Below are 20,371 nucleotides of genomic sequence, written 5' to 3'. Positions count from 1 at the left end.
CCTGGCGATTTCCACAATTCACCTGGAGCTTTTTTACAAACATCGAAACGATGCGAAAATAGTGACTTCAGTGACCATTTTACGAAAAATAGTGAATTTAGTGACTTTTGGATGCAAATAGTGACTTTTTAGTGACTAGGCTAAAAAGTGACTCGCTACCAGCCCTGCATTGAAATATATTATGAACATTAATGGACAAATGAGCAGCGAGCGTAGTAACAAATTTAAATATGTTTTTCGAGATTTAAAGCTCGAAGTAAGATGCAGAGGAAAACTTTTGAATCTCCTCTAAAATAAAATCAGGGTTTTTTTTATACTTAATCTAGAAACGTTGGTAAACAATAATTTCTAAATGAGAGTTAAATATGGTAACCATAGCACAGATTCTTGCCGGAGGCCAAAGAAATATGTTTAAACCTAAATAGTTTGTTCAGGCTTCTGAAAGTGGTTAAAAAGAAGTTTCAAATGGTAGTTCAAGATCAAAATTTCAAAAAAAAATAAATTTCACAGTTATGATATTTGAACTTTAAAAGTTTATATTATATCATCAGAATATATTTTGTGTAATCCTCAAGAACTGATCGTTTGATCATTTGAGCAGTTTCTCGCTCACTATTGATTTCATGAAGGATTAAAAAAATTAAATAAGATTAAGCCTTCTATCAAAAGTTTGGCTTTGGAGTGATCATAAAGTATACTTAGTCGAATGCAACTTGCAACTTCCGAGTAAATCGGTAAAGGATAAGTGCCTGAAAGATGAGTGAGATTTTTAGAGCATACACACACACATATACTGGGCTGCGAAATGGTGAGTTGACATCTGGGAAGGAGCGACCTACGCAGCTCTGGTCCTCACAAGTTCCAAGCTCACGTTTCCACGGGTCTTCCGATGACAATCGACTGCCAGCTAATGGTTTTGTCAGAGGGCAAGAGGGACAACGGATTCTTTTCATATGGAGTTTGGCAAGTATGGCAGTACCCTCTTATTTGGCGCATAAATTTATACTCCAATGTCAAAATGCTCATATACTATCATAAATTGTGGTGGTATTTGTAAAAAATTGTATTGTTTACCGTTTTTACAAGAGAGAGTGGTGTCGAAAGCACATATTAAATTAAAGATTGCAACGAACAAAAATACACCAAATCCGTAAAAATGTAGTGTTTTCACATTCCTTACGCAAAATATGCAGATAAATAATTATGTTGGTAGAAGAAACTCTGTGCTGAGCAGAAACAGTTGTTTCTTGTATTATCCAAACGTTGTGCGTTTCAGAACATTCTCACTCACTGCAGTGTTTATTTTTCATAGACTACGGCGTAGTGTTAGTGCCGTCGGCATTCGCTCGATTGCAGGCAACAAATATTGTCTATCCGGAATAAATTTATACCGCTATTTATACCGAAGTTGGATTTTTCTCCAGATACAGACAACTTCCCCAACTTCGGAAGTAGTGCGCTGGATTCGCCTAAAGATGCGCTAAACAACGCATCAATTAGTTTGACAAATAAAACTTCGGTTCGGAAGTCCCGACTTCCGAATTCTAACTTGGTGCTACGCCGACAATATTTGACAGCTTAGCACCCGCCTGGGTTTTGTACTTAGCAAAGCTTGAGAGCAAATCGATAACTAATTTTGTTGTTGTGAAATCGCCTAATTTTGATAACTCATGATGATATCCTTTTGGTCGTTTTAAGGTCACTCCTGACGGAATCCAAGATTAAAAGTGCTCGCGTTCTCGGGGGCACACCACTCGATTCAGAGGCGGCGCACAACTGTCATTTTTGTTGATTTAGCTTTGCGTGAAATAATAAAAATGACAGTTGTGCGTTGCTTCCGTATCGAGTGGTGTGCCCCGAAAACGCGAGCACTTTAATCTTGGATTCCGTCAGGAGTGACCTTAACGGTTAAAATAACAAAATGTACAGGGGTTAGACAAAAAGGTTGAGATAGGTAAAATTATGTCAAAATTCAAATAAACATAACTTCGCGTAGAATAATCCGATTTTGATAAAACCTGGACCGTCAGAAGCGGACTAGTATACTCTACCCTTACAAAACCTGAGATTGGTCTTTGGCCTCCGTAGATGTTCCGGGTTTTCCGAGGATATGTTCAAAATGCATTTTTTCCACTGCTTGTCATTTTATGTGACGTTTACTTTTATTATGTTTTATGCTCTCTCCAATAACTAGAACTAATATGCCGACCAATGGTGACTGTAGATCTAGAATCCATCAAAACTACGCAGAGATATGGTCATTTCCGTAAAAACGGTTCCGGGAGCATGATACGATGATAACAGATCGGAATAATGCAAATATGAGTATCTGACATCATGGCTTTGCGAGACAATGATTACAGAAACATTTACAGAATGATAGAGTCCACTGCCACCCTTATAGCAGGTTCCAAGGGCCTCCCTAGAGGTGCCGGTTTTGGCACCATCTGGAACCATGCAATATATGGGTGTCAAAATTCATGTTTTCCAAAGACAATGAATATAGGATCTTTATTAAAAATACATTGTGAGAACTTTAAGACTCTCTGGTCAATTTGTTACTGGCTCCGGGGGTTCTGCGAAAGTGACATTTGTGTATGGCCCATCCCGTACCGTTTTCACGAAAAAAGCCACATCTCTGCTCATACCTAACGGATTTTCGATCTGCAGCCAGCATTGGTCAGCATTTTAGATCTAGTTTATGGGAAAAGCATAAAACATGATGCGAGTAAACGTCACATAAAATGGCAAGCAGAAAAAAAAGCATTTTTGACATACCCTCAATAAACCCGGAACATCTCCGGTGGCCAATGGCCAACCTGAAGTTTTACATGAGAACAGTATACTAGAAGAGTGTCCGCGTCTGATGGGCCCAGTTTCATCAAAATCGGACTATTCTACGCAAAGTTATGCTGATTTGAACTTCGACAAAATTTTGCCTATCTTAACCTTTTTGTCTAACCCCTGTATAGCAGACAAATCTTACTGTGACCTCAAATTGAAAACTATGTCTGCATTCGATAAGAGCAAATCGAAAACTGATTTTGTTATTGGTTTTGGATAACGTAATAAGTAATCAGTTTGATATCAGTTCATGTTCATATAATTCAGAAATCAACAGCATATTGATATCAAAATGAGTTGTAAATCATTAACATCAAAGTTTGGGACAAATTATGATTTCAATTTGATGTCAATATCAAAATATGTTTTCTTTTTGCTCTCATGATATTAGGCTTTGCCCTCCACAGTAATTGTCCCTTACCGTGTCATGCTGGGCTCTGCCGTGGTGGACCTCTTTTCCCGAGCAACTCGTGGGATCAAAATGGAAAACTTAGTCAATTCTTCAATTAGTGGTAGTAGTGTAGGCGACAACCCCTTCGCAAGAGGTGGGTTGTCCAGGTCTCCGCCTAGGAGGCCGGACGCAATAGTCGGTGCGCAGCGCCAGCGTGAGCCACTTAACCTTCTCCCCAGCTACGCCGGTAGAGGTTATGGATTGTGAGGGCGATGAACTGCAAACGCGTTGGGCTTTCGGCCTTCGAGGTGGCGACGGAACAGCTGGACGCCATCATCGACTTTGCGTCATTGAAGCATAATATCAGTAAAGACCTCAAGGGGAGCTTGCTGAAACTTCGATAGTCGTTGTTGGACGCCAAGCGAACCCGTGAAATCCTTGCAATCGAGGTCTACCCAGACTGAGCCCAAGGATTCGCGTCAAATCGACCGAGGCCGTGCCAGCGAAGACGGCAGTGCCAAAGTCTACCCATACTGAGGCTCAAGTATTCGCGGACACGTCGAGGGTAACTGCTCCAACGGAGCAGACACAAAACGAGGGAGACAGTCTCCAGGGTATGAGCTCCCTCGGGGCCGCTTCAAAACGCCGAACAAGGGTAGTGGGGCTGGGAAGCTGAACCCCGGCCAGGTACCTCAAAAACCGGGGGAGGAAGGACCTGGAAAGGTCCGTCCACCCAGGAAAGACGGTGGTAAGGGGTTACGGCAGTTTGAGAGCTCTCAGCCGCCCCAGACCAGGGAAATAGAGGGAGATGACGCCTCCTGGTAGGGTAGCAATAAGTCTAGGGTAGGCGCCAATCTCTCCAGGGGCGATGCCCTAGTCATCCAGACAGACGAGGCTAAGTACTCCGACGTCTTGAAGGCGATGTGGAGTGACGTCAAGCTCGGTGAACTCTGCACCGACGTACGTCGAATAAGACGTACCCGGACGGGTGAGATGATCCTCGAGCTGAAGCAGGGCGTCTCGCAAAAAAGGCGCCGCCTACAAGAAGTGGAGACGCCCACCGCAGCCGTTCGGCTACGGAAAAGTCCGGCAGGGACGCAGGTAGCATTGGTTCGGCTATCTGCAGCGGACGCCTTCAAGGTAGTCAAGTTAGGTAGCGCAAGGTGGGATGGTCGGTGTGCCCTGTGGGCATATACGAGCAACTCGAAGTTTGCTTCAAGTGCCTGGAACCGGAGCACAAGCAATGGGACTGCAAAGACCCTGACAGAAGCAAGCTCTGCCGACATTGTGGTTTGGAGGGATATAAGGCACAATGCTGCACGAACCCTCCCAATTGTTTGATTTGTTCCAGCAAAGCTGCGAACAGCAAGCACCCCATGGGGGGTTCGAAGTGTCCGGCGTTTAAGCGTGCTGCAAAATCACATTGCATGTAACGCACCTAAACCAGTTCCACTCTGATGCAGTCCAGCAACTGCTGTGTCAGACAATTGCTGAATGGGGACGGATATCGCCATCATAGCAGATCCTTACCGGGTACCCGCCAGAAACTGTAATTGCGTCACCGATGGCTTTAAAATGTCGGCGATATGGACAACGGGGAAATACCCAATCCAAGAATCGGTGTCTTCGACACACGAGGGCTTCGTCATTGCCAAAGCCAATGGGATCTTCTTCTGCAGCTGCTATGCGTCTTCTCGATGGTCGATCGAGCAGTTCGGTCGTTTGCTGGATTGTATGATGGCTAACTTGATGGGCCTGGTTATAGCGGGGGACTTCAACGCTTGTGCCGTAGAATGGGGAAGCCGTTCCACGAATCAACGGGGTAGATCCTGCTGGAATCACTGGCCATGTTGGATGTGGACTTGGCCAATGTCGGTACCAAAAATACCTACAGCTGGAACGGGGACGAGTCGATTATCGACGTTACGTTCTGGAGCCCTGGCCAAACGAATAGTTCGAACTGGAGGGTAGATGATGGCTGACCACCTGGCGGTTCGCTACAGTATCGACTATACGACCAGCAGCAGACGGAAGAAGGGGCGAGGTCTGGTGTTTAAGGGAGCGCTCCGCCGCGAGCACAATACTCTCGGTCTGAGCGGCGAGCAGCTGGTAACAGTACTCTCGCGTGCATGCGATGCCACGATGCCAAGGAAAGTCCACCCTTGGAATGGGAGGCCACCGGCTCACTGGTGGACTCAAGCAATTGCGAACTTGCACCGCGCCTGCCTACGGGCACGGAGGCGGATGCACCGAGCACGCACAGAAGAGAAGCGTGTTGAACGATGGGTGGCGTTCCTGGCTGCTAGAGCCGCTCCAAAGACTGAAATTAGATCAAGCAAAAGGTCTGCTTCGAGGGCCTGTGTCAAAGTGCCAACGCGAATCCATGGGGTGACGCCGACAGGGTCGTAATGGCTAAGACACGTGGGGCGATGGCCCTACAGAGCGGTCTCCAGAGATGCTGGAGAGGATCATCGCGGCGCTCTTCCCGCGTCATGACCCAAGTCCCTGGTCTCACTTTGTGAAGCTGCCAGGGCCAGGGTGGCCGACGAGAGAAGAGTAACTGTGGCGGAACTTGCGGGATTGCACAGTCCCTTAGTGTAGATAAGGCGCCAGGACCGGATGGTATTCCGAACCTGGCCATCAAAGCGGCCATTGCTGAGGCTCCCGAGATGTTCAGATCTGTCATGCAGAGATGCCTGGACGAGGGAGTCTTCTCTGAAGCATGGAAAAAGCAGAGCTTGGTCCTATTGCCAGAGGCGGGAAAACCACCGGGGATCCGTCGGCATATAGACCAATATGGCTGCTTGATACGGCGTAGAAGGTGCTCGAGAAGATCATTCCCAACAGGTTGTTGATACGCACGTGCGGATGGTCTATCGAGTAACAAGTTTGGCTTCCGAAAGGGTAAGTCGACCGTAGACGCTATCTTGTCGGTTACCAAATCCCCGGAGATAGCTATCCAGCGTAAGAGGAGGGAGTTCGCTATTGTGCAGTAGTGACTCTCGACGTGAGGAATGCTTTCAATAGTGCCAGTTGGGCAGCTATTGCAGATGCGCTCCTGCGTCTTGGAATTCCCGAGTGCCTGTACAAGATTCTCGGAAGCTACTTCCAGAATCGAGTACTGGTATACGACACGGAGGCGGGTCGGATGTGCGTTGACATAACCTCAGGGGTTCCGCAAGGTTCCATGACTGCAGCCCACTCGATCGCAATTGTGGAGGAGTGGATGAGTTCCAGGAAGTTAGAACTGGCTCACCGTAAGACAGAGGTGGTTGTTGTTAACAACCGAAAGTCGGAGCAACAATAAGGGTGATAAGGGCAAGCAACTGCGCGGTCACCTCTGAACGCTTCATCAAACTCTTGGGGGTAATGATCGACGATAAGCTCACATTTGGTAGCCACGTCAATTAAGCCTGCAAGCATGCCTCCACAGCTATAGTGGCATTGTCCCTCATGATGTCCAATAGCTCTGCGGTTTATGTCAGCAAGCGCAAGCTTCTGGCTGGTGTCGCTCTGTCCATACTGAGGTATGGGGGGCCAGCTTGGGGCACGGCCCTGCGTATTAACTGCTACAGAACGAAGTTCGAAAGTATGTATAGGCTCATGTGCTTAAGAGTTGCGAGCGCATACCGTACCGAGTCGCACTGTCGCACGATACACTTTGCGTCATCACCGGTATGATGTTGGTTGTTTGGATGTCAGGTTGGCCTCAATGGTCAAATGGCAGCGTGCATTGGACAGTTCCACTAAGGGTAGATGGTGTCCTGTGGTCGAACTCGACCCTTTTATCGATCAAGTGACCGCGCGAAGAACAACATATCGTCGCTTTCACGGCGTCGGTCAACCGGGCGGGTTCCGACCCCGAGGACGGAAAGGGGTCCTCGTCAAGAGGCACCGCGTAACTGTTTTCTATTTTTTTTCGAAAAATAATTACATAGTTCCCCCCGAAAATGTTAAAAAAATTCGCGATCCTGCTAGATTTCCAAGGTAATTATTTCCTACTCGCCCAGGTAAATCTTTACAACTTTCTCGATGTTTTTTTTTAGAAATTATTTAAAACTCCCTCCAAAACTCTCCTATTATTTTCATTTAATTTAACCTAATTTCTCCGGGAAAATCTGTTACACATCCTCTGGAAATTCTTATGAGATTCCGCGACGAGTTATTCCGAATTCGCAGACTTTAAAGTTCTTCAGAATTTTCTCAGGATATTCTTCAAGATTTACTCTACACTGGCATCGGTTTTTACACCGGTCATACCTCACGCGTAAATTCCAAAATCTGTGTAAATCGCAACATGATCAACCTAAGTATTACATACTCAAATGAGTTAAATAAAGGTGTAAGTTATCGTAAGTCACAATTTTACAAAAATTGGCAATATATCTCAGTTATGTCTTCAAGAAATTCGCCTATAAAATTACATTTCGAAGAACAAATTCTGAACTTACCATTGCCACTGCTAGTGGTACCAGCCGGAGCGCTAGTTCTCTCACTACGGTTCGGAGTTGCCATCTTCCTTCTGCTGTTGCTACTTCTTCCCCGGTCTGCAGCACTTCCGTTCACGCTAACTTAGGCAAAGCAGCAGCACACTCACTGTCGGGATCGTTGTCGTTGTTGTATCCTTCTTCCGTTCTTGTTTGCAGGGGGAACTCCTCTCAACTGTTTACTATTGCACTGACTACAACACACTATCGCTGCAATGGTGAATCACTCGTCATACAGCACATTATTAATTTGCCATCTTCACTGGTCTGAACTTTATTTCACTTTTTGCCTTTGTCGCATTTTTAACACAAATCAGCTTTGCGTTCTTCTTGATTTCATCCAATATTCACTAGTAATGCTCAATCATTGGTTCGTTTTTGGATTTGTTTGAATTAGCTACTTTCGGCGTGTGAAATTATTGTACCCATAAAATAGGCCCATCAATTGAATAATTCACTATAATCCTTTAATATATCAAATAAAAATCAGTTTGTATATTAAAAGCAGTTGTACAAAGTTTGCGTTTCCTTTACCGCCATATCAAGGTTTTTGTGATTAAATTAAATCCCTAAAAATCTCAAAAATTTAACGGGCCTCTACATTTTAGATAACATGTTTTATTTTCAAAATAATTCTTTATTACATTTTATTGCAAACTAGAAATTGACGATTAAACGCATTAAAACATTTAATCTGAAAAGTCCGCAGAACAAAAATAAAAGTATTTTATTAAGTACCGTTGAATAATCTTCTTCAATCTGTTGAAAAGTTACACGCTATACCATTTAGTAGATAAATTAAAATCTGTTTTAGTTGGTAGCGCTTTGATTTTCTTAGTCTCACTTTATGCTCCCCACTGCTTAATAGATCCTAAATTAAAAATCAAGCAAGTCTTGTACGCAGACCACATCTGTGGAACATCCTGTCATCTATTGCATGCCCTGCCATTCTAAATTTCCTGACTTTTCTAATTCCATAGCAGCTTTTGTTTTTCACTGATATAATCTTCAAAACTACTAAAAAAACCTATGGGTACTGAAAATTCAAATTTTGCTTATCTACAAAAGCAGCAATAAATCTCTTCCAAATTCCGTCATATAAATACCCAGACGAAACCGGGATTCTCCTTCCAGAGGGCATACACGCACTTTTTCACTTTCCTCACCACTCTGCCAAGAGGAGGTTGTTGTTCCGTTCCCGGAGGCCGTCTTTTAGAACCCCATCGGAGCTCTTTCACATACTTTGCATCACCGGAGACGCGCACTCATTGGCTCTCCCGCACCGACCGACAAAACATATTCATCGGAAAAAGGGCTACACTTGGAGGACCGACTGAAGATGCCGAGTGAAAAATCCGCTTCTCAGCATCCGACTGGATCGATCCTTAACATTCTCCAAACGCTGGCTACTCCGAGCATGGTGCGGAACATTTTGATGCACTTTTCACTACGCTGCGAAACCCGGCGAGGTCACTTTCCGACGATTTTGCTCGACGCGGATTCCGGACCCCAACGAAAACTCTTCTCGTATGTAAATTTTCTTTCCGTCATTCTTTGCTACTCCTGCTGCTCGCTGCTGCGGGCGAGGGAACTCACATCAGGGCGCAAAGCGCAACAGCAGCTCGCAGGGAAACAAGCATCAAAGCAAAGCAAAACAACACCCATCATCATCAAAGGAACTCACAATCGCGCTGTCATCCGTTTTTGTTTGTATCTGTCATTCTCGTTTACATCAAGGGAACACGGAAACGAAAATAAAACCCTCTGAACATCACAAGCATTTTTTTCCGGGTACTTTTTCAAAACGGCGCAAGTATCAAAATGTAAACAAACCCGTTTTGAACAGCATGGCATCAAATTCAACTAAAATAAAATTTGTGTATTTTCAAAACTTTCCTCCTGTCATAAGTAGAAGAAACTTTCAACATGTTAATTCTGCTGGATATATTTAACAAGTTCTGCATCTCCTCTTCATCATAAATATACTCGTTATGTCATTCACCTGCAACTCCCTTGTCCAACTCGAAGAGGTCGAAAGTCATAATGAATTTGACTTCCGTAGGACTAATTTTGAATCGCTGAATAACTCTATCGCACTAATGGATTGGACCTGACGTCGACAGCGCAGTGAATTTCTTCACTGGAACACTAAATCAGTTGTTTTACTCTCATGTTCCTAATCCTCTACCTCGAAGGAAGCCACCATGGTCGAATAGCCATCTGCGCAATTTGAAACGACGCAGATCCAAAGCATTGCGAAATTACACATACCTAAGAAATCTGGAATCGAAGCGAATTTTCAACATAGCAATCAACAGGTAACGAAAATACAATTGACTTCTGGATACCCGCTACTCCAGGCGAACTGAGGGAAATCTCAAACGGGACCCGAAGCAGTTAGGGTCGTTCATGAATTCAAATACATTATATTAATATATAATATAATATTATATAATATATTTGATGAATTCCAAAAGAAAGGAAAGTCGGTTTACCTAAAACAGTGTTCTTGAATGATGAAGTAGTAGATACATGCGACGCAATCTGTAAACTATTCGGTAAACATTTCTCGGGAGTTTTCGAAAACGAATCGGTGTCTGCACGTTGGCTTGACTCGTATCTGACTGAACGTTGGTTATCTGTTAAAATTGGCGCAACACAATCGGAGTACTAATCGCTCAGGGTACCTCAAGGTAGTAACCTTGGATCGTTACTATTTTCAATATTTATCAACGATGTATGCTGCTTACTTCCTGCTGGATTTCGCATTGCTTATGCAGATGATCTAAAAATGTTTATTGTCGTTCGTAAAATGGAAGATTGTATTGAGCTGCAGCACATGATTGATCTGTTTAAGATTTGGTGTCTAAGAATCTGCATGACTATACGCGTTTAAAACTGTTTAGTTATTTCGTTCATCTGGATAAAAATACCTATTGTATGGGATTACGAAATATGCGGAACACAAATTGAACGGGTTACAGTCATCAAAGACCTTTAAGTACTTCTGGATAGTAATCTGTCTTTCCGTGATCACTACTCGAGCATTGTTGCTGAAGCGAACAGGAATCTGGGATTTATTATGCGATCAACTCGTGAAATTTCTCGCTTTACTATTCGCTCGTTCGTTCCACGCTCGAAACTGCTAGTGTGGTTTGGTGCCCATACAGCATACAGATATCAGCAATATCTGGATAAGGCGAATTGGAGCCATTCAAGCGAAGTTCACAAGATATGCTTTAAGATTACTACCGTGGAATGACATTGCAAATATGCCCTCGCATGAAACGCGTTGCAGTCTTCTTGCTATGGACTCATTACGAGATCGACGAGCGTCCAGTAGAGCCCTTTTGCTGGGAAACTATGGTTGATGCCCCGTATATCCTAGAAAAAATGAACTTTAACGCTCCGTCAGTTACTCTACGACCGAGAGATCCATTGAGAACTGATTTTCGGAGAACATCACTGCGATAACCAGAGAATTCAACAAAGTGTACTGGCTATTTGACCACAATATCTCTGCATCTGCTTTCAAGAACCAACTTAAACAGTTGCATCTTCAACCTGACTCAATCCACGTCTGAAACAGCAACAGTAAGGTGAGTTTCTGTCCATCACTTTTCAATTGTCCAAGTTTTGCTACTTGGTCTATTATTTTTTTTCTCGGTGGACTGGAAACACGCGACGAGTGACGACAATTATCGTACCTTACGGACTGGCTACCTGAATACCCGGATAAAAATTTACAGTAACTTGAATGACATAACCCATTGAAATACAATAGATTGTGTGGTAAACAATACAAACTATTATACGCTTATTGTAAAATGTTCACGGTTGTAAAAGATCTTTATTGTACTTACATTAACATAACAATATATTTAAATGTTACCAATACATTCTATTATATTTTTATTGTTCGCTTATGTTTGGTATTGCACATCCAAAAACTAAACAAATTATGAAAGTATTCGGTTTGGATGATCTGGAAATTCGTCTAATGTAATTGAATTAATAAAATTTTGGAATATTTCATGGATTTATTATATTGCTGAAATAACAATTGAAAACAATAAAATTACAGTAGATTCGCTCATTAAATGAATAAAAATGTATACCGATTCTCAAGTAATATATTTTCATATTGCAGGTCTAGAAATGTTATGCAATAAAAATTGGAATTCAAAAAAATTGAAGGGAACAAAAATTTTTGCTCATCATTTTACTCGAAGAATGGCTGGATTCATTTGAGCGTATACAGTTTTGTTTATAATTAGTGGAGAGATGAAAGTAATGAAACTTTCTGGTGCAGAAAGTGGCTTTTTTATTACAGTTTCTGGGTGCTGGGCAACGGTAGATCACTATGGCTTCTGTACCGTGGTAATTATCTAAAGTGTTGGAGCGCGTTAGAGCATCATTACTGGGCCTGAGCGCAAGTATTTTGATCACACTCGCCGTGCTGTCATTAGTCAAACTTTTTCGCATCGGTTACTATTTTCTATTGTCATTTTGGTGGCTGTATTCCGTACCGGTGACGTTTGACATTTGATAGTTCATCAAATAGCAGCGGTGTTATCGCGCTGCAAAATTTGGTCACCTATGCGCGTTTAGTAGCGACCGGTAAAGTGTCAAGTAATGATACTGGGCTGGCAAACGGCTTATACTCACCACCGGTAATCGTAATCTTATACTACAAAAGTTCAATGTACATAATGGACGCAGTGGCTCATCCCGAACAAAAAAAATACCTGATGACATACCTGGTAACATGTATCCTTGTTCCTTTACAGAAATGAAGCTTATGATGAAATACTGATGCTTGGCCAATCTCACCCACGAGATATAATAAGAACTGATGCAGGTATTTTTTTCTTTTCTTCTCGAAGTACGTTCTAAAACTAACATTCTTTTATAATTTACATTTTGCACAGGTTTATAACTACATGTATTGTATCCGGAACAAAGTTAGTACGTCTTTTATACCGAAGTTGGATTTTTCTCCAGATACAGGCAACTTACCCAACTTCGAAAGTAGTGCGCTGGATTCGCCTAAAGATGCGCTAAACAACGCATCAATTAGTTTGACAGATAAAACTTTGGAAGAAAGTTCGGTTCGGAAGTCCCGACAGCAAAGCGAGGTAAAATGAGTGAAAATGAAGTTTAAACTGATTTAAAATTAAATTGAAAATAAAATAATTTGTAAAACAAATAATTGTATTGTATTTTTATTGTAATGTTGGAGTATAATGTATTCTAAATCCTGTTGTATTTCTATTGTAAAACAATAGAAACAGTAATTGAAAACATTTGAAACACAATGTTTTCTATTATTTTCTCGCTCGAAATCATCCCATTGAAGAACCGTAAAATCAATTGTTTTGCTCAAAATTTTGTATGGAAAATTTTCGATTTTTTTATTGTAAAGATACATAACAACCCCCCTTTTTTATTGTAAAAGTCCCATTTACCATTCATTTTATCGTGGAAAACCATTATTTCTCATGTGATTTTATTGTCAAAATTCCATTATATTCAATGGTAAAACTATGTTTTAAATAGGGTTGTAGCAATAAAATTTATGATATTTTAATGATATTTTTATCCGGGTACTTGACCACACTTTAATTTTAAGAAACAAAATTTTGACTATGTTTATGATTGTTTTGATTTTATGTTTGTTGCATCTATGTAAGTAAGCGGGACTGTTTTTGTATTCTATATGTTATATGTTATTGGAAAAGATATGTGGTTTTTATGTCCTCTTGAGTACGTCATCAGTGACATGTTCAAAAGGACTTTTTCACATCTACGCCCTCATTAAGATCACTATCAGATGAGGTTTGAACAACAAATAAACAAACAAACAAACAATAAACCTGGGTGCTTCAGATAAAGCCGCTTTTCTGCTCTCAAGCAAGTATAGGGATATTTTGAAATCAATCCCATAAGCAAAATTAGTTTGCAGTTACTTGGCTGTCAAACAATTCCCGCTCTTCGAATTTCTCTTTCCATGCTGCAAGAGTGCGCACAAATGCGTAAGACTCTACATGCCTTTACGATGGTTTACATACATTCCTGCTCCAATCAGCGGTTGAATCTCGTGAAATTTCGTAACGAGTGCTTTTCAAGAGCATTCCTACTAATTTTCCACTCGAAATATAGCGTGAAAATATTTGTTAAATGAATACAAAACATATTTTTGTTTTTTCTTTTTTCAATATCTGAAACGAACATATCCACAATCTTGAATGTTTGGCTTCGACACAATCGAAAATTTTGACTTCAGCTTGACAACTAAATCGATTCTTTTCGCACCACCCAGCGACGTTATTCGTTGAAATTAACATTTTAAAGTCTAACTGAATTCGCCCTATTCGGGGGTTATGGTACCAAGTTGAACTGAAACATATCTTTATGCTGGCGGCTTCCAGGAGCCAGGGAGCGTCAGTCGCCCCAGAGTAAAAGGTATGGATGAGATGTCCAACCGTTAGATGACGAGGGGAGAGTCAATGCTGGTTTCCAATACTCCTCCTCATTGTTTGACCCTCGGCTTTTTTTCCGACAAACCCAATTTCTTTTGCGAAGATGTTGTGTTCGACTCCGCCTAGCGGTTTTGTTAGAACGTCCGCTTTAATGTTTTTCGTAGGGCAGTTGTTTAACTCAACTTCTTCTTGTTCACACAAGTTCTTCACAAAGTGTCGCTTTGTCTCAATGTGCTTGGACTGCTTGTTCGAACGCTCCGAGCGAGCAAAGCTGAGACATCCTTGATTGTCCTCATTCATCATAGTCGCGAAAGTCTGCGTTTCTCCAAGGTCACTGAGAAGTCTACGCATCCAGACGACTTCCTGGCAGGTCTCTGTTAAGGTGACGTATTTCGCCTCTAGCGTCGATAGCGTGACACAATATTGCCTACGGCTAGCCCACGAAACCGTTATCAACTATTCCGGTGGAGTCATCATAAAATATTGAAAAAGTAAAACGAGAACAAATTCCTGTAGTAATAACGAGCCGTGTATGTAGATATTGGAAGCTAAAATTAAATAAATAATTTAATTAGAAGCCAAACAAATCGCCTTGTACTTATTGGTAGTGAAAATCCCATTGATTTAGAAAGTCGTCTCTTTTAACAATTTTTATTGTTCTTCTTTTAATAATCTTGTTCGCTTGCATCGACAAATTCACCTTGCATAGGTGAACATTCTAAACGGGGTGGAGCATTTCATTCTTAATCTTGTACATATAAAACTAAGAATATAACTACTCTGGAGCATTCACTCAATGAATGTTGCGACGAACGCATCGCAGCCAGTGGGTCGACGCTTCCCCGCAGCAGCAACAGTAGGTCGGACGGGCCTTCCTCCTCCCGCAGAAGCGGGTATATAAGCGGTGGTGCAGCAGCACCACGGGACATTCTTCGGACAGAAGCGGTGACGGACGGTCACATCAGTGCGTCGGCACTTCCCGCAGCAGCAGCAAAAGTAGATCGGACGGGCCTTCCTCTTTCCGCACAACAGCAGCGGTAGTTCGGGTCAATCCAATCCCCGCTCCGTAACAGAGTTAATTAAGAGCCAGTTCGCGAGAAGCGCGACCCCTTTCCAAGGGAGGTTGCAACGATGTTCTCCGATTTGGATGAAATTTTCAGTGTTTTTTTCATATATGTAAGAGAAGGCATTTTGCAAATTTTCAGATTTTTCATTAAGGGAAGTGGGGTAAAACGGCCCTTCAAAATTATTGTTCAAAAATCGCCAAAACCAAAAAAATGCGATAACTTTGGCAATGAGTGACCGATTTTGTTTAAATTTTGCACGTTTTTTCCACTCGATTAGTACTTTATACCAAGTGGTTAATAGGGTTATAAAGTTGTTTACTTTAGGAGAAAATTGACTTTTTCGATAAAAAATGGTCGTTTTTCCAAAGGGAATATTTTTCACCAACAGATCTAGGATAAAACTAAACCCGTAAGGCAATTATGGAACTAAAGAGCTTTCATCTCATATATAATTCAGAAGCGCCAACTCAAGAATTTCTTAGAAAATCGCAATTTTCTGCAACACTGTTTATTCTTAAGAAAGTTCGACCCTACTTATGTTGATGTTTTCCGATCTGGTGAAAACTGTCCAAACTTTTTGTCTCAGTTGAAATTAAAAATCAGAATTCTCTATTAGCGTAGTGTAGGGTAAAATAGTCCTTTAAAATAAATGTCAAAAAATACATATTTTTTTTAATGTGAGCTCAAGCAGAATATACATTAGTTGAAAAACACTATTTCTTCTTCTTTTCAATTCATCTATATTTCTCGTCTCAATAGATACGTATATCCTTCGCTGGTCTATATTCGATAGCAAACTTTTGCAGAACAATTTTCAACAGAAGTAAAATAGGACCAAAATAAGTGCCTTAAACATTAGCACGTCTTTTGCAAACTGAAACAAAATGAACGAATTCGGCGAACGTGCTTGTTGATATTTTTTGAATAAGCTACAATTAATGTGGGTACCGGTAGTGATGTTGCTTTTACATCTATGCGAACAAAAACAATTATTCTTAACGATAAATGAGCAATTTCGGTAAATTGGGTAAAATAGCCTTGTAAAATAAAATGTCAAAAATTCATAAATTTTTATATGTGAGCTCAAGCAGAATATATATCAAACTTATTGAAACTTATTTCAGTGCGCCGACTTAAGAATAATCAATCAAATTATGAACTTCTGCATATTGCACTTTTATTTGCAAGCCAGTTTGTGAGAATCGCAACTCCATTTTATCGATGTTTCAGCATCTGGCTGAAACTCACAAGGTTTATTTCTATATGTAGATGAAACTATTTGGCAAAATATTGGGATGGGCAGAGAGATCTCCAAATATAAATAATGTTACGAAACAAGATAATCGTAACCACACTTCTTAGATTTGATTATTCCGACCCAACTGGCAACTAATCTAGTGATTTTGCTAGTTAGCTTCGAAATTCTTCCAAGTTTAGTGTTTTTATGGTTTTCTATCTGTCAACAATTAAATCCTTCACAATTTCTAAATCTCAAAAAATAACGTGAACTAGTCAACTAGTCATGTCATCTCTATAATATTCCGGCGGAGGTATTGTAAACTTTGCGCCGTCTTAAACTCCCGTTCAAAATTATTGTTCCACCAAAATATATTCCCACCAGTTCTTCCATGGTGACGTCTTAATTGCAAGAACGATGCATGGTTCAAGAACGACGTAAAGCAAAATCCAATGCTTTAGCTAGTTTCCATCCATTCGGAAGAACATTTGTTTTGGTACTTTGTTTGTTACATTGGTACTTCAACACGGTAGTCTATTCCTCGGTGAAAAAGCAATAGATAGATTTCTCAAAAAGTATTGCAAGCTGTTACTACCCAAGTACTACTTCTTAGCAAACCACACCTTATGGTTGGTTGGAAATATGTTCATATAAGGTTAGCAAGGATTTCAAGAGAAAAAGGCTGATATTTAAGGCATCCTTTTTTACAATCAACTACACAGTTTTGTTGAGGTACTCAAGCACTTTCAGGTGGTGTAAATTAAGCTGAGAATAAAACAGTTTTGCTTGGTAATCTTATAATTCAAGACAAAATTTTCAAAACGACTTATCTGCTTTTGTAAACAAAGATTAAAACGACGATTTGACGAATCTGATAGCTCACCCACGCAAACCAACACCATCAATAGGTAGGAGAAGGATTCCGCTACCTGTTGATGGTGTTGGTTTGCGTGGGAGATCTATCAGATTCGTCAAATCGTCGTTTTAATCTTTGTTTACAAAAGCAGTTAAGTCGTTTTGAAAATTTTGTCTTGAAGTTTAATTGATTGCTGATCTACAATTTACATACTTTATCTATGAGTGTAGAAACGTCTATCCTAAAATTTGAAGTATTTTCATGAGGGGTGTGTTTTCAAATCGTCAGACAATTGATACTCTATCCTATTCAATAGTATACACATTACCTTGTTTCGCTCTCCTTGTAAAAAATCAGCTCGTTGTAGAAAAAAAAGGTTTCTCCCGTATTGTGCAAAATGAATGAAACTTTGTTAAACTTTGGAGTGTTTTTTACACAGTTGTGTAAACATAGAATCGAGGGTATTCCATTACCTATGAGATAAAATTGTCCAACTCATGAAAATATATACACCCGATTAGAACTGGTATAGTCCATTCAGTCAAACATTTTGTTTAGATTGTATCTCTGTAATATTAGCTAGCAGTTTGAAAGTTAGTAATTCAAAATATATGAATGGTACACGGTTTCACGTTTTTGCACAATAAACTTGCAGAATTTGGTTTAAATTGATAATGATGGAGGATGAAAGAGAGTTATGAATACCACACAATCGTTACAAGCTACAAAAACAAGCCTATGGTAACCTGATGCAAGTAGGTACAAAAGAAAAATATAATCTGAGAAGCAGCTCCACCAACAAGCTATGTTTAAACGTTACGAAATTGTTCATTTGCCGTTAAGAATAATTGTTTTTTTTCGCATGGCTGTAAAAGCAACATCAGTACCGGTACCCACCCATTCAAAGAAAATATCAACAAGCACTTTCGTCGAATCCGTTCATTTTTGTTTCAGTTTGCGAAAGACGTGCTAATGTTTAAGGCACTTATTTTGGTCCTATTTTACTTCTGTTCAAAATTGTTCTGCAAATAGTTTGCTATCTAATATAGATCAGCGAAGGATATACGTATCTATTGAGACGAAAAATATAGATGAATTGAAAGGAAGAAGAAACAGTTTTTTTTAAAACTTATGTTAGAACTCACATAAAAAAATGATGTATTTTTTTACATTTATTTTTAAAGGACTATTTTACCCTACACTCCCCTAATGAAAAATTCTGATTTTTAATTTCAACTTAGACAAAAAAGTTTGGACAGTTTTCACCAGATCGGAAAACATCAACTTAAGTAGGGTCAAAATTTGTGCGAACTTTCTTAAGAATTAACAGTGTTGCAGAAAATTGCGATTTTCTTAGAAATTCTTGAGTTGGCGCTTCTACATTATATATTGGATGAAAGCTCTTTAGTTCCATAATTGCCTTACGGGTTTAGTTTTATCCTAGATCTGTTGGTGAAAAATATTCCCTTTGAAAAACGACCATTTTTATCGAAAAAGTCAATTTTCTCCAAAAGTAAACAACTTTATAACCCTATTAACCACTTGGTATAAAGTACTAATTAAGTAGAAAAACGTACAAAATTTAAACAAAATCGGTCACTCATTGCCAAAGTTATTGCATTGTTTTGGTTTTGGCGATTTTTGAACAATAATTTTGAAGGGCCGTTTTACCCCACTTCCCTCAATGAAAAATCTGAAAATTTGCAAAATGTCTTCTCTTACATATATGAACAAACCCTGAAAATTTCATCCAAATCGGATAATATCGATACAAGAGGGGTCGCGCTTCTCGCGAACTGGCTCTTAAATAATTTTCCTACACGTCAGTAGTTCGGCGCTTCCTCGCAGCAGCAACAGTAGGTCGGCGCTTCCCCGCAGCAGCAACAGTAGGTCGGACGGGCCTCCCTCTTCCCACTCAGCGGCAGCGGTGGTTCGGGTCGGCCCCATCCCCGTTCCGTAACAGAGTTAATTAAATAATTTTCCGTCGCGTCAGTGAGTCGGCGCTTCCCCGTAGCAGCAAAAGCAGTCGATTGGGTTTGACAGAGTTTATAAAATAATTTTCCGAAATTCCCAGGTCAGCAGCCTCGAGAGGGCACGCCTCCGCGTCCCGGCAAGACACCATCGGGAAATTACGACGATTCCGCCTAAAAATGTGGCTTCAGCGCCAATCCTCAGAAAAGGATTGCCAAATTTCCCGCTAGCTAGTCAACCACGTCGTGGTCCGAAAATATGTCCTCTTCACTTTCAATTTAACAATCGAGCCGCCACAATCACTTTATCTATTCTTCAAAACTATTCCGATTCAAACTATCTCATCAAATTTATAAACAAAATTGAGTTGATTCAGCAACTCCCAAAAGAACCGACCGCATTGCGGTGCGAATAAATAACAAACACTAATTTTCCGATCGCATTTACACATTCTCACTTAAACTTACGTCGGTTCCAGTTGTGCGTATGATACCTTTCAGCCACACCACATGTTGCAAAATTATTTAATTACTCTTAGAATCTCGGGCGTAGTAACAACTACAAGTTGGTGGTGGGCAGGTACACCGCACGACGACTATCTACAGCACAGCCAGCTGCGACTGCAAATCAGCCTTTCCATGGTTGATCGTACCGACGGCAAACAGCAAGCGATCCAAACCCATCTTGGGCTTCTGCTGCTGCTGCTACTGCTGCTAGTCGATGTTTGCCGATCGACGGGAACTTTCTGACCTCGATATGACGAACGGCGGCTCTTTTTACTTGACTGAGGATGGACAAAAGTGCACTGTGGCTTAAAATTGAAATTTTTTTAAACAAAACTGTTACAAAACGTGGTAGAGCTTTTGAATTAGGACCCAATTCATTGAGAATTTTATTTATGTTTTTGAATGAAAAGCAAAACAATGTCAAATTTCTTTAGGATTTATGAACTATTTTCATATTTTTTTGTAGTTTTAGAAACTAACCGCAATAGGCGATGTGGAAGCAAAAGTTTTTTCATCCGTCATTTTTGGTG

General features: G+C 40.7%; 1 protein-coding gene and 1 long non-coding RNA gene across 6 annotated transcripts in view; one reads left to right on the top strand and one right to left on the bottom strand.

Annotated features, from left to right (window-relative positions):
• LOC134207675 (guanine nucleotide-releasing factor 2) overlaps positions 1-9,274 on the bottom strand; it is a 226,688-nt gene extending 217,414 nt beyond the window's left edge. The window contains exons 1-2 of one of the 4 annotated variants that reach the window (XM_062683463.1): positions 8,829-9,274; positions 7,687-8,187 (exon numbers count right to left, since the gene is read on the bottom strand). In XM_062683463.1, the coding sequence (XP_062539447.1) occupies positions 7,687-7,750 (64 nt within the window). In that variant the 5' untranslated portion in view covers positions 7,751-8,187; positions 8,829-9,274. The remainder of the gene's footprint in view (positions 1-7,686; positions 8,188-8,828) is intronic. The other 3 variants (XM_062683462.1, XM_062683465.1, XM_062683464.1) reach the window with 3 other exon arrangements.
• A 2,748-nt stretch (positions 9,275-12,022) lies between these two features.
• LOC134215272 (uncharacterized) lies at positions 12,023-12,910 on the top strand. 2 transcript variants are annotated; one of them, XR_009980096.1, is made up of 3 exons: positions 12,023-12,102; positions 12,513-12,583; positions 12,654-12,910. It is a non-coding gene; the product is annotated as an uncharacterized LOC134215272 (long non-coding RNA). The 2 variants fall into 2 exon arrangements; XR_009980099.1 differs by lacking the exon at positions 12,023-12,102 and adding an exon at positions 12,269-12,395.
• The last annotated feature ends 7,461 nt before the right edge of the window (positions 12,911-20,371 follow it).

The sequence above is a fragment of the Armigeres subalbatus genome, chromosome 1 (assembly GCF_024139115.2).
Source record: "Armigeres subalbatus isolate Guangzhou_Male chromosome 1, GZ_Asu_2, whole genome shotgun sequence".
Taxonomy (NCBI): Eukaryota; Metazoa; Arthropoda; class Insecta; order Diptera; family Culicidae; genus Armigeres; species Armigeres subalbatus.
Note: the sequence above shows the minus strand (reverse complement) of the source record. Positions and strands in the feature narration are given on the sequence as shown.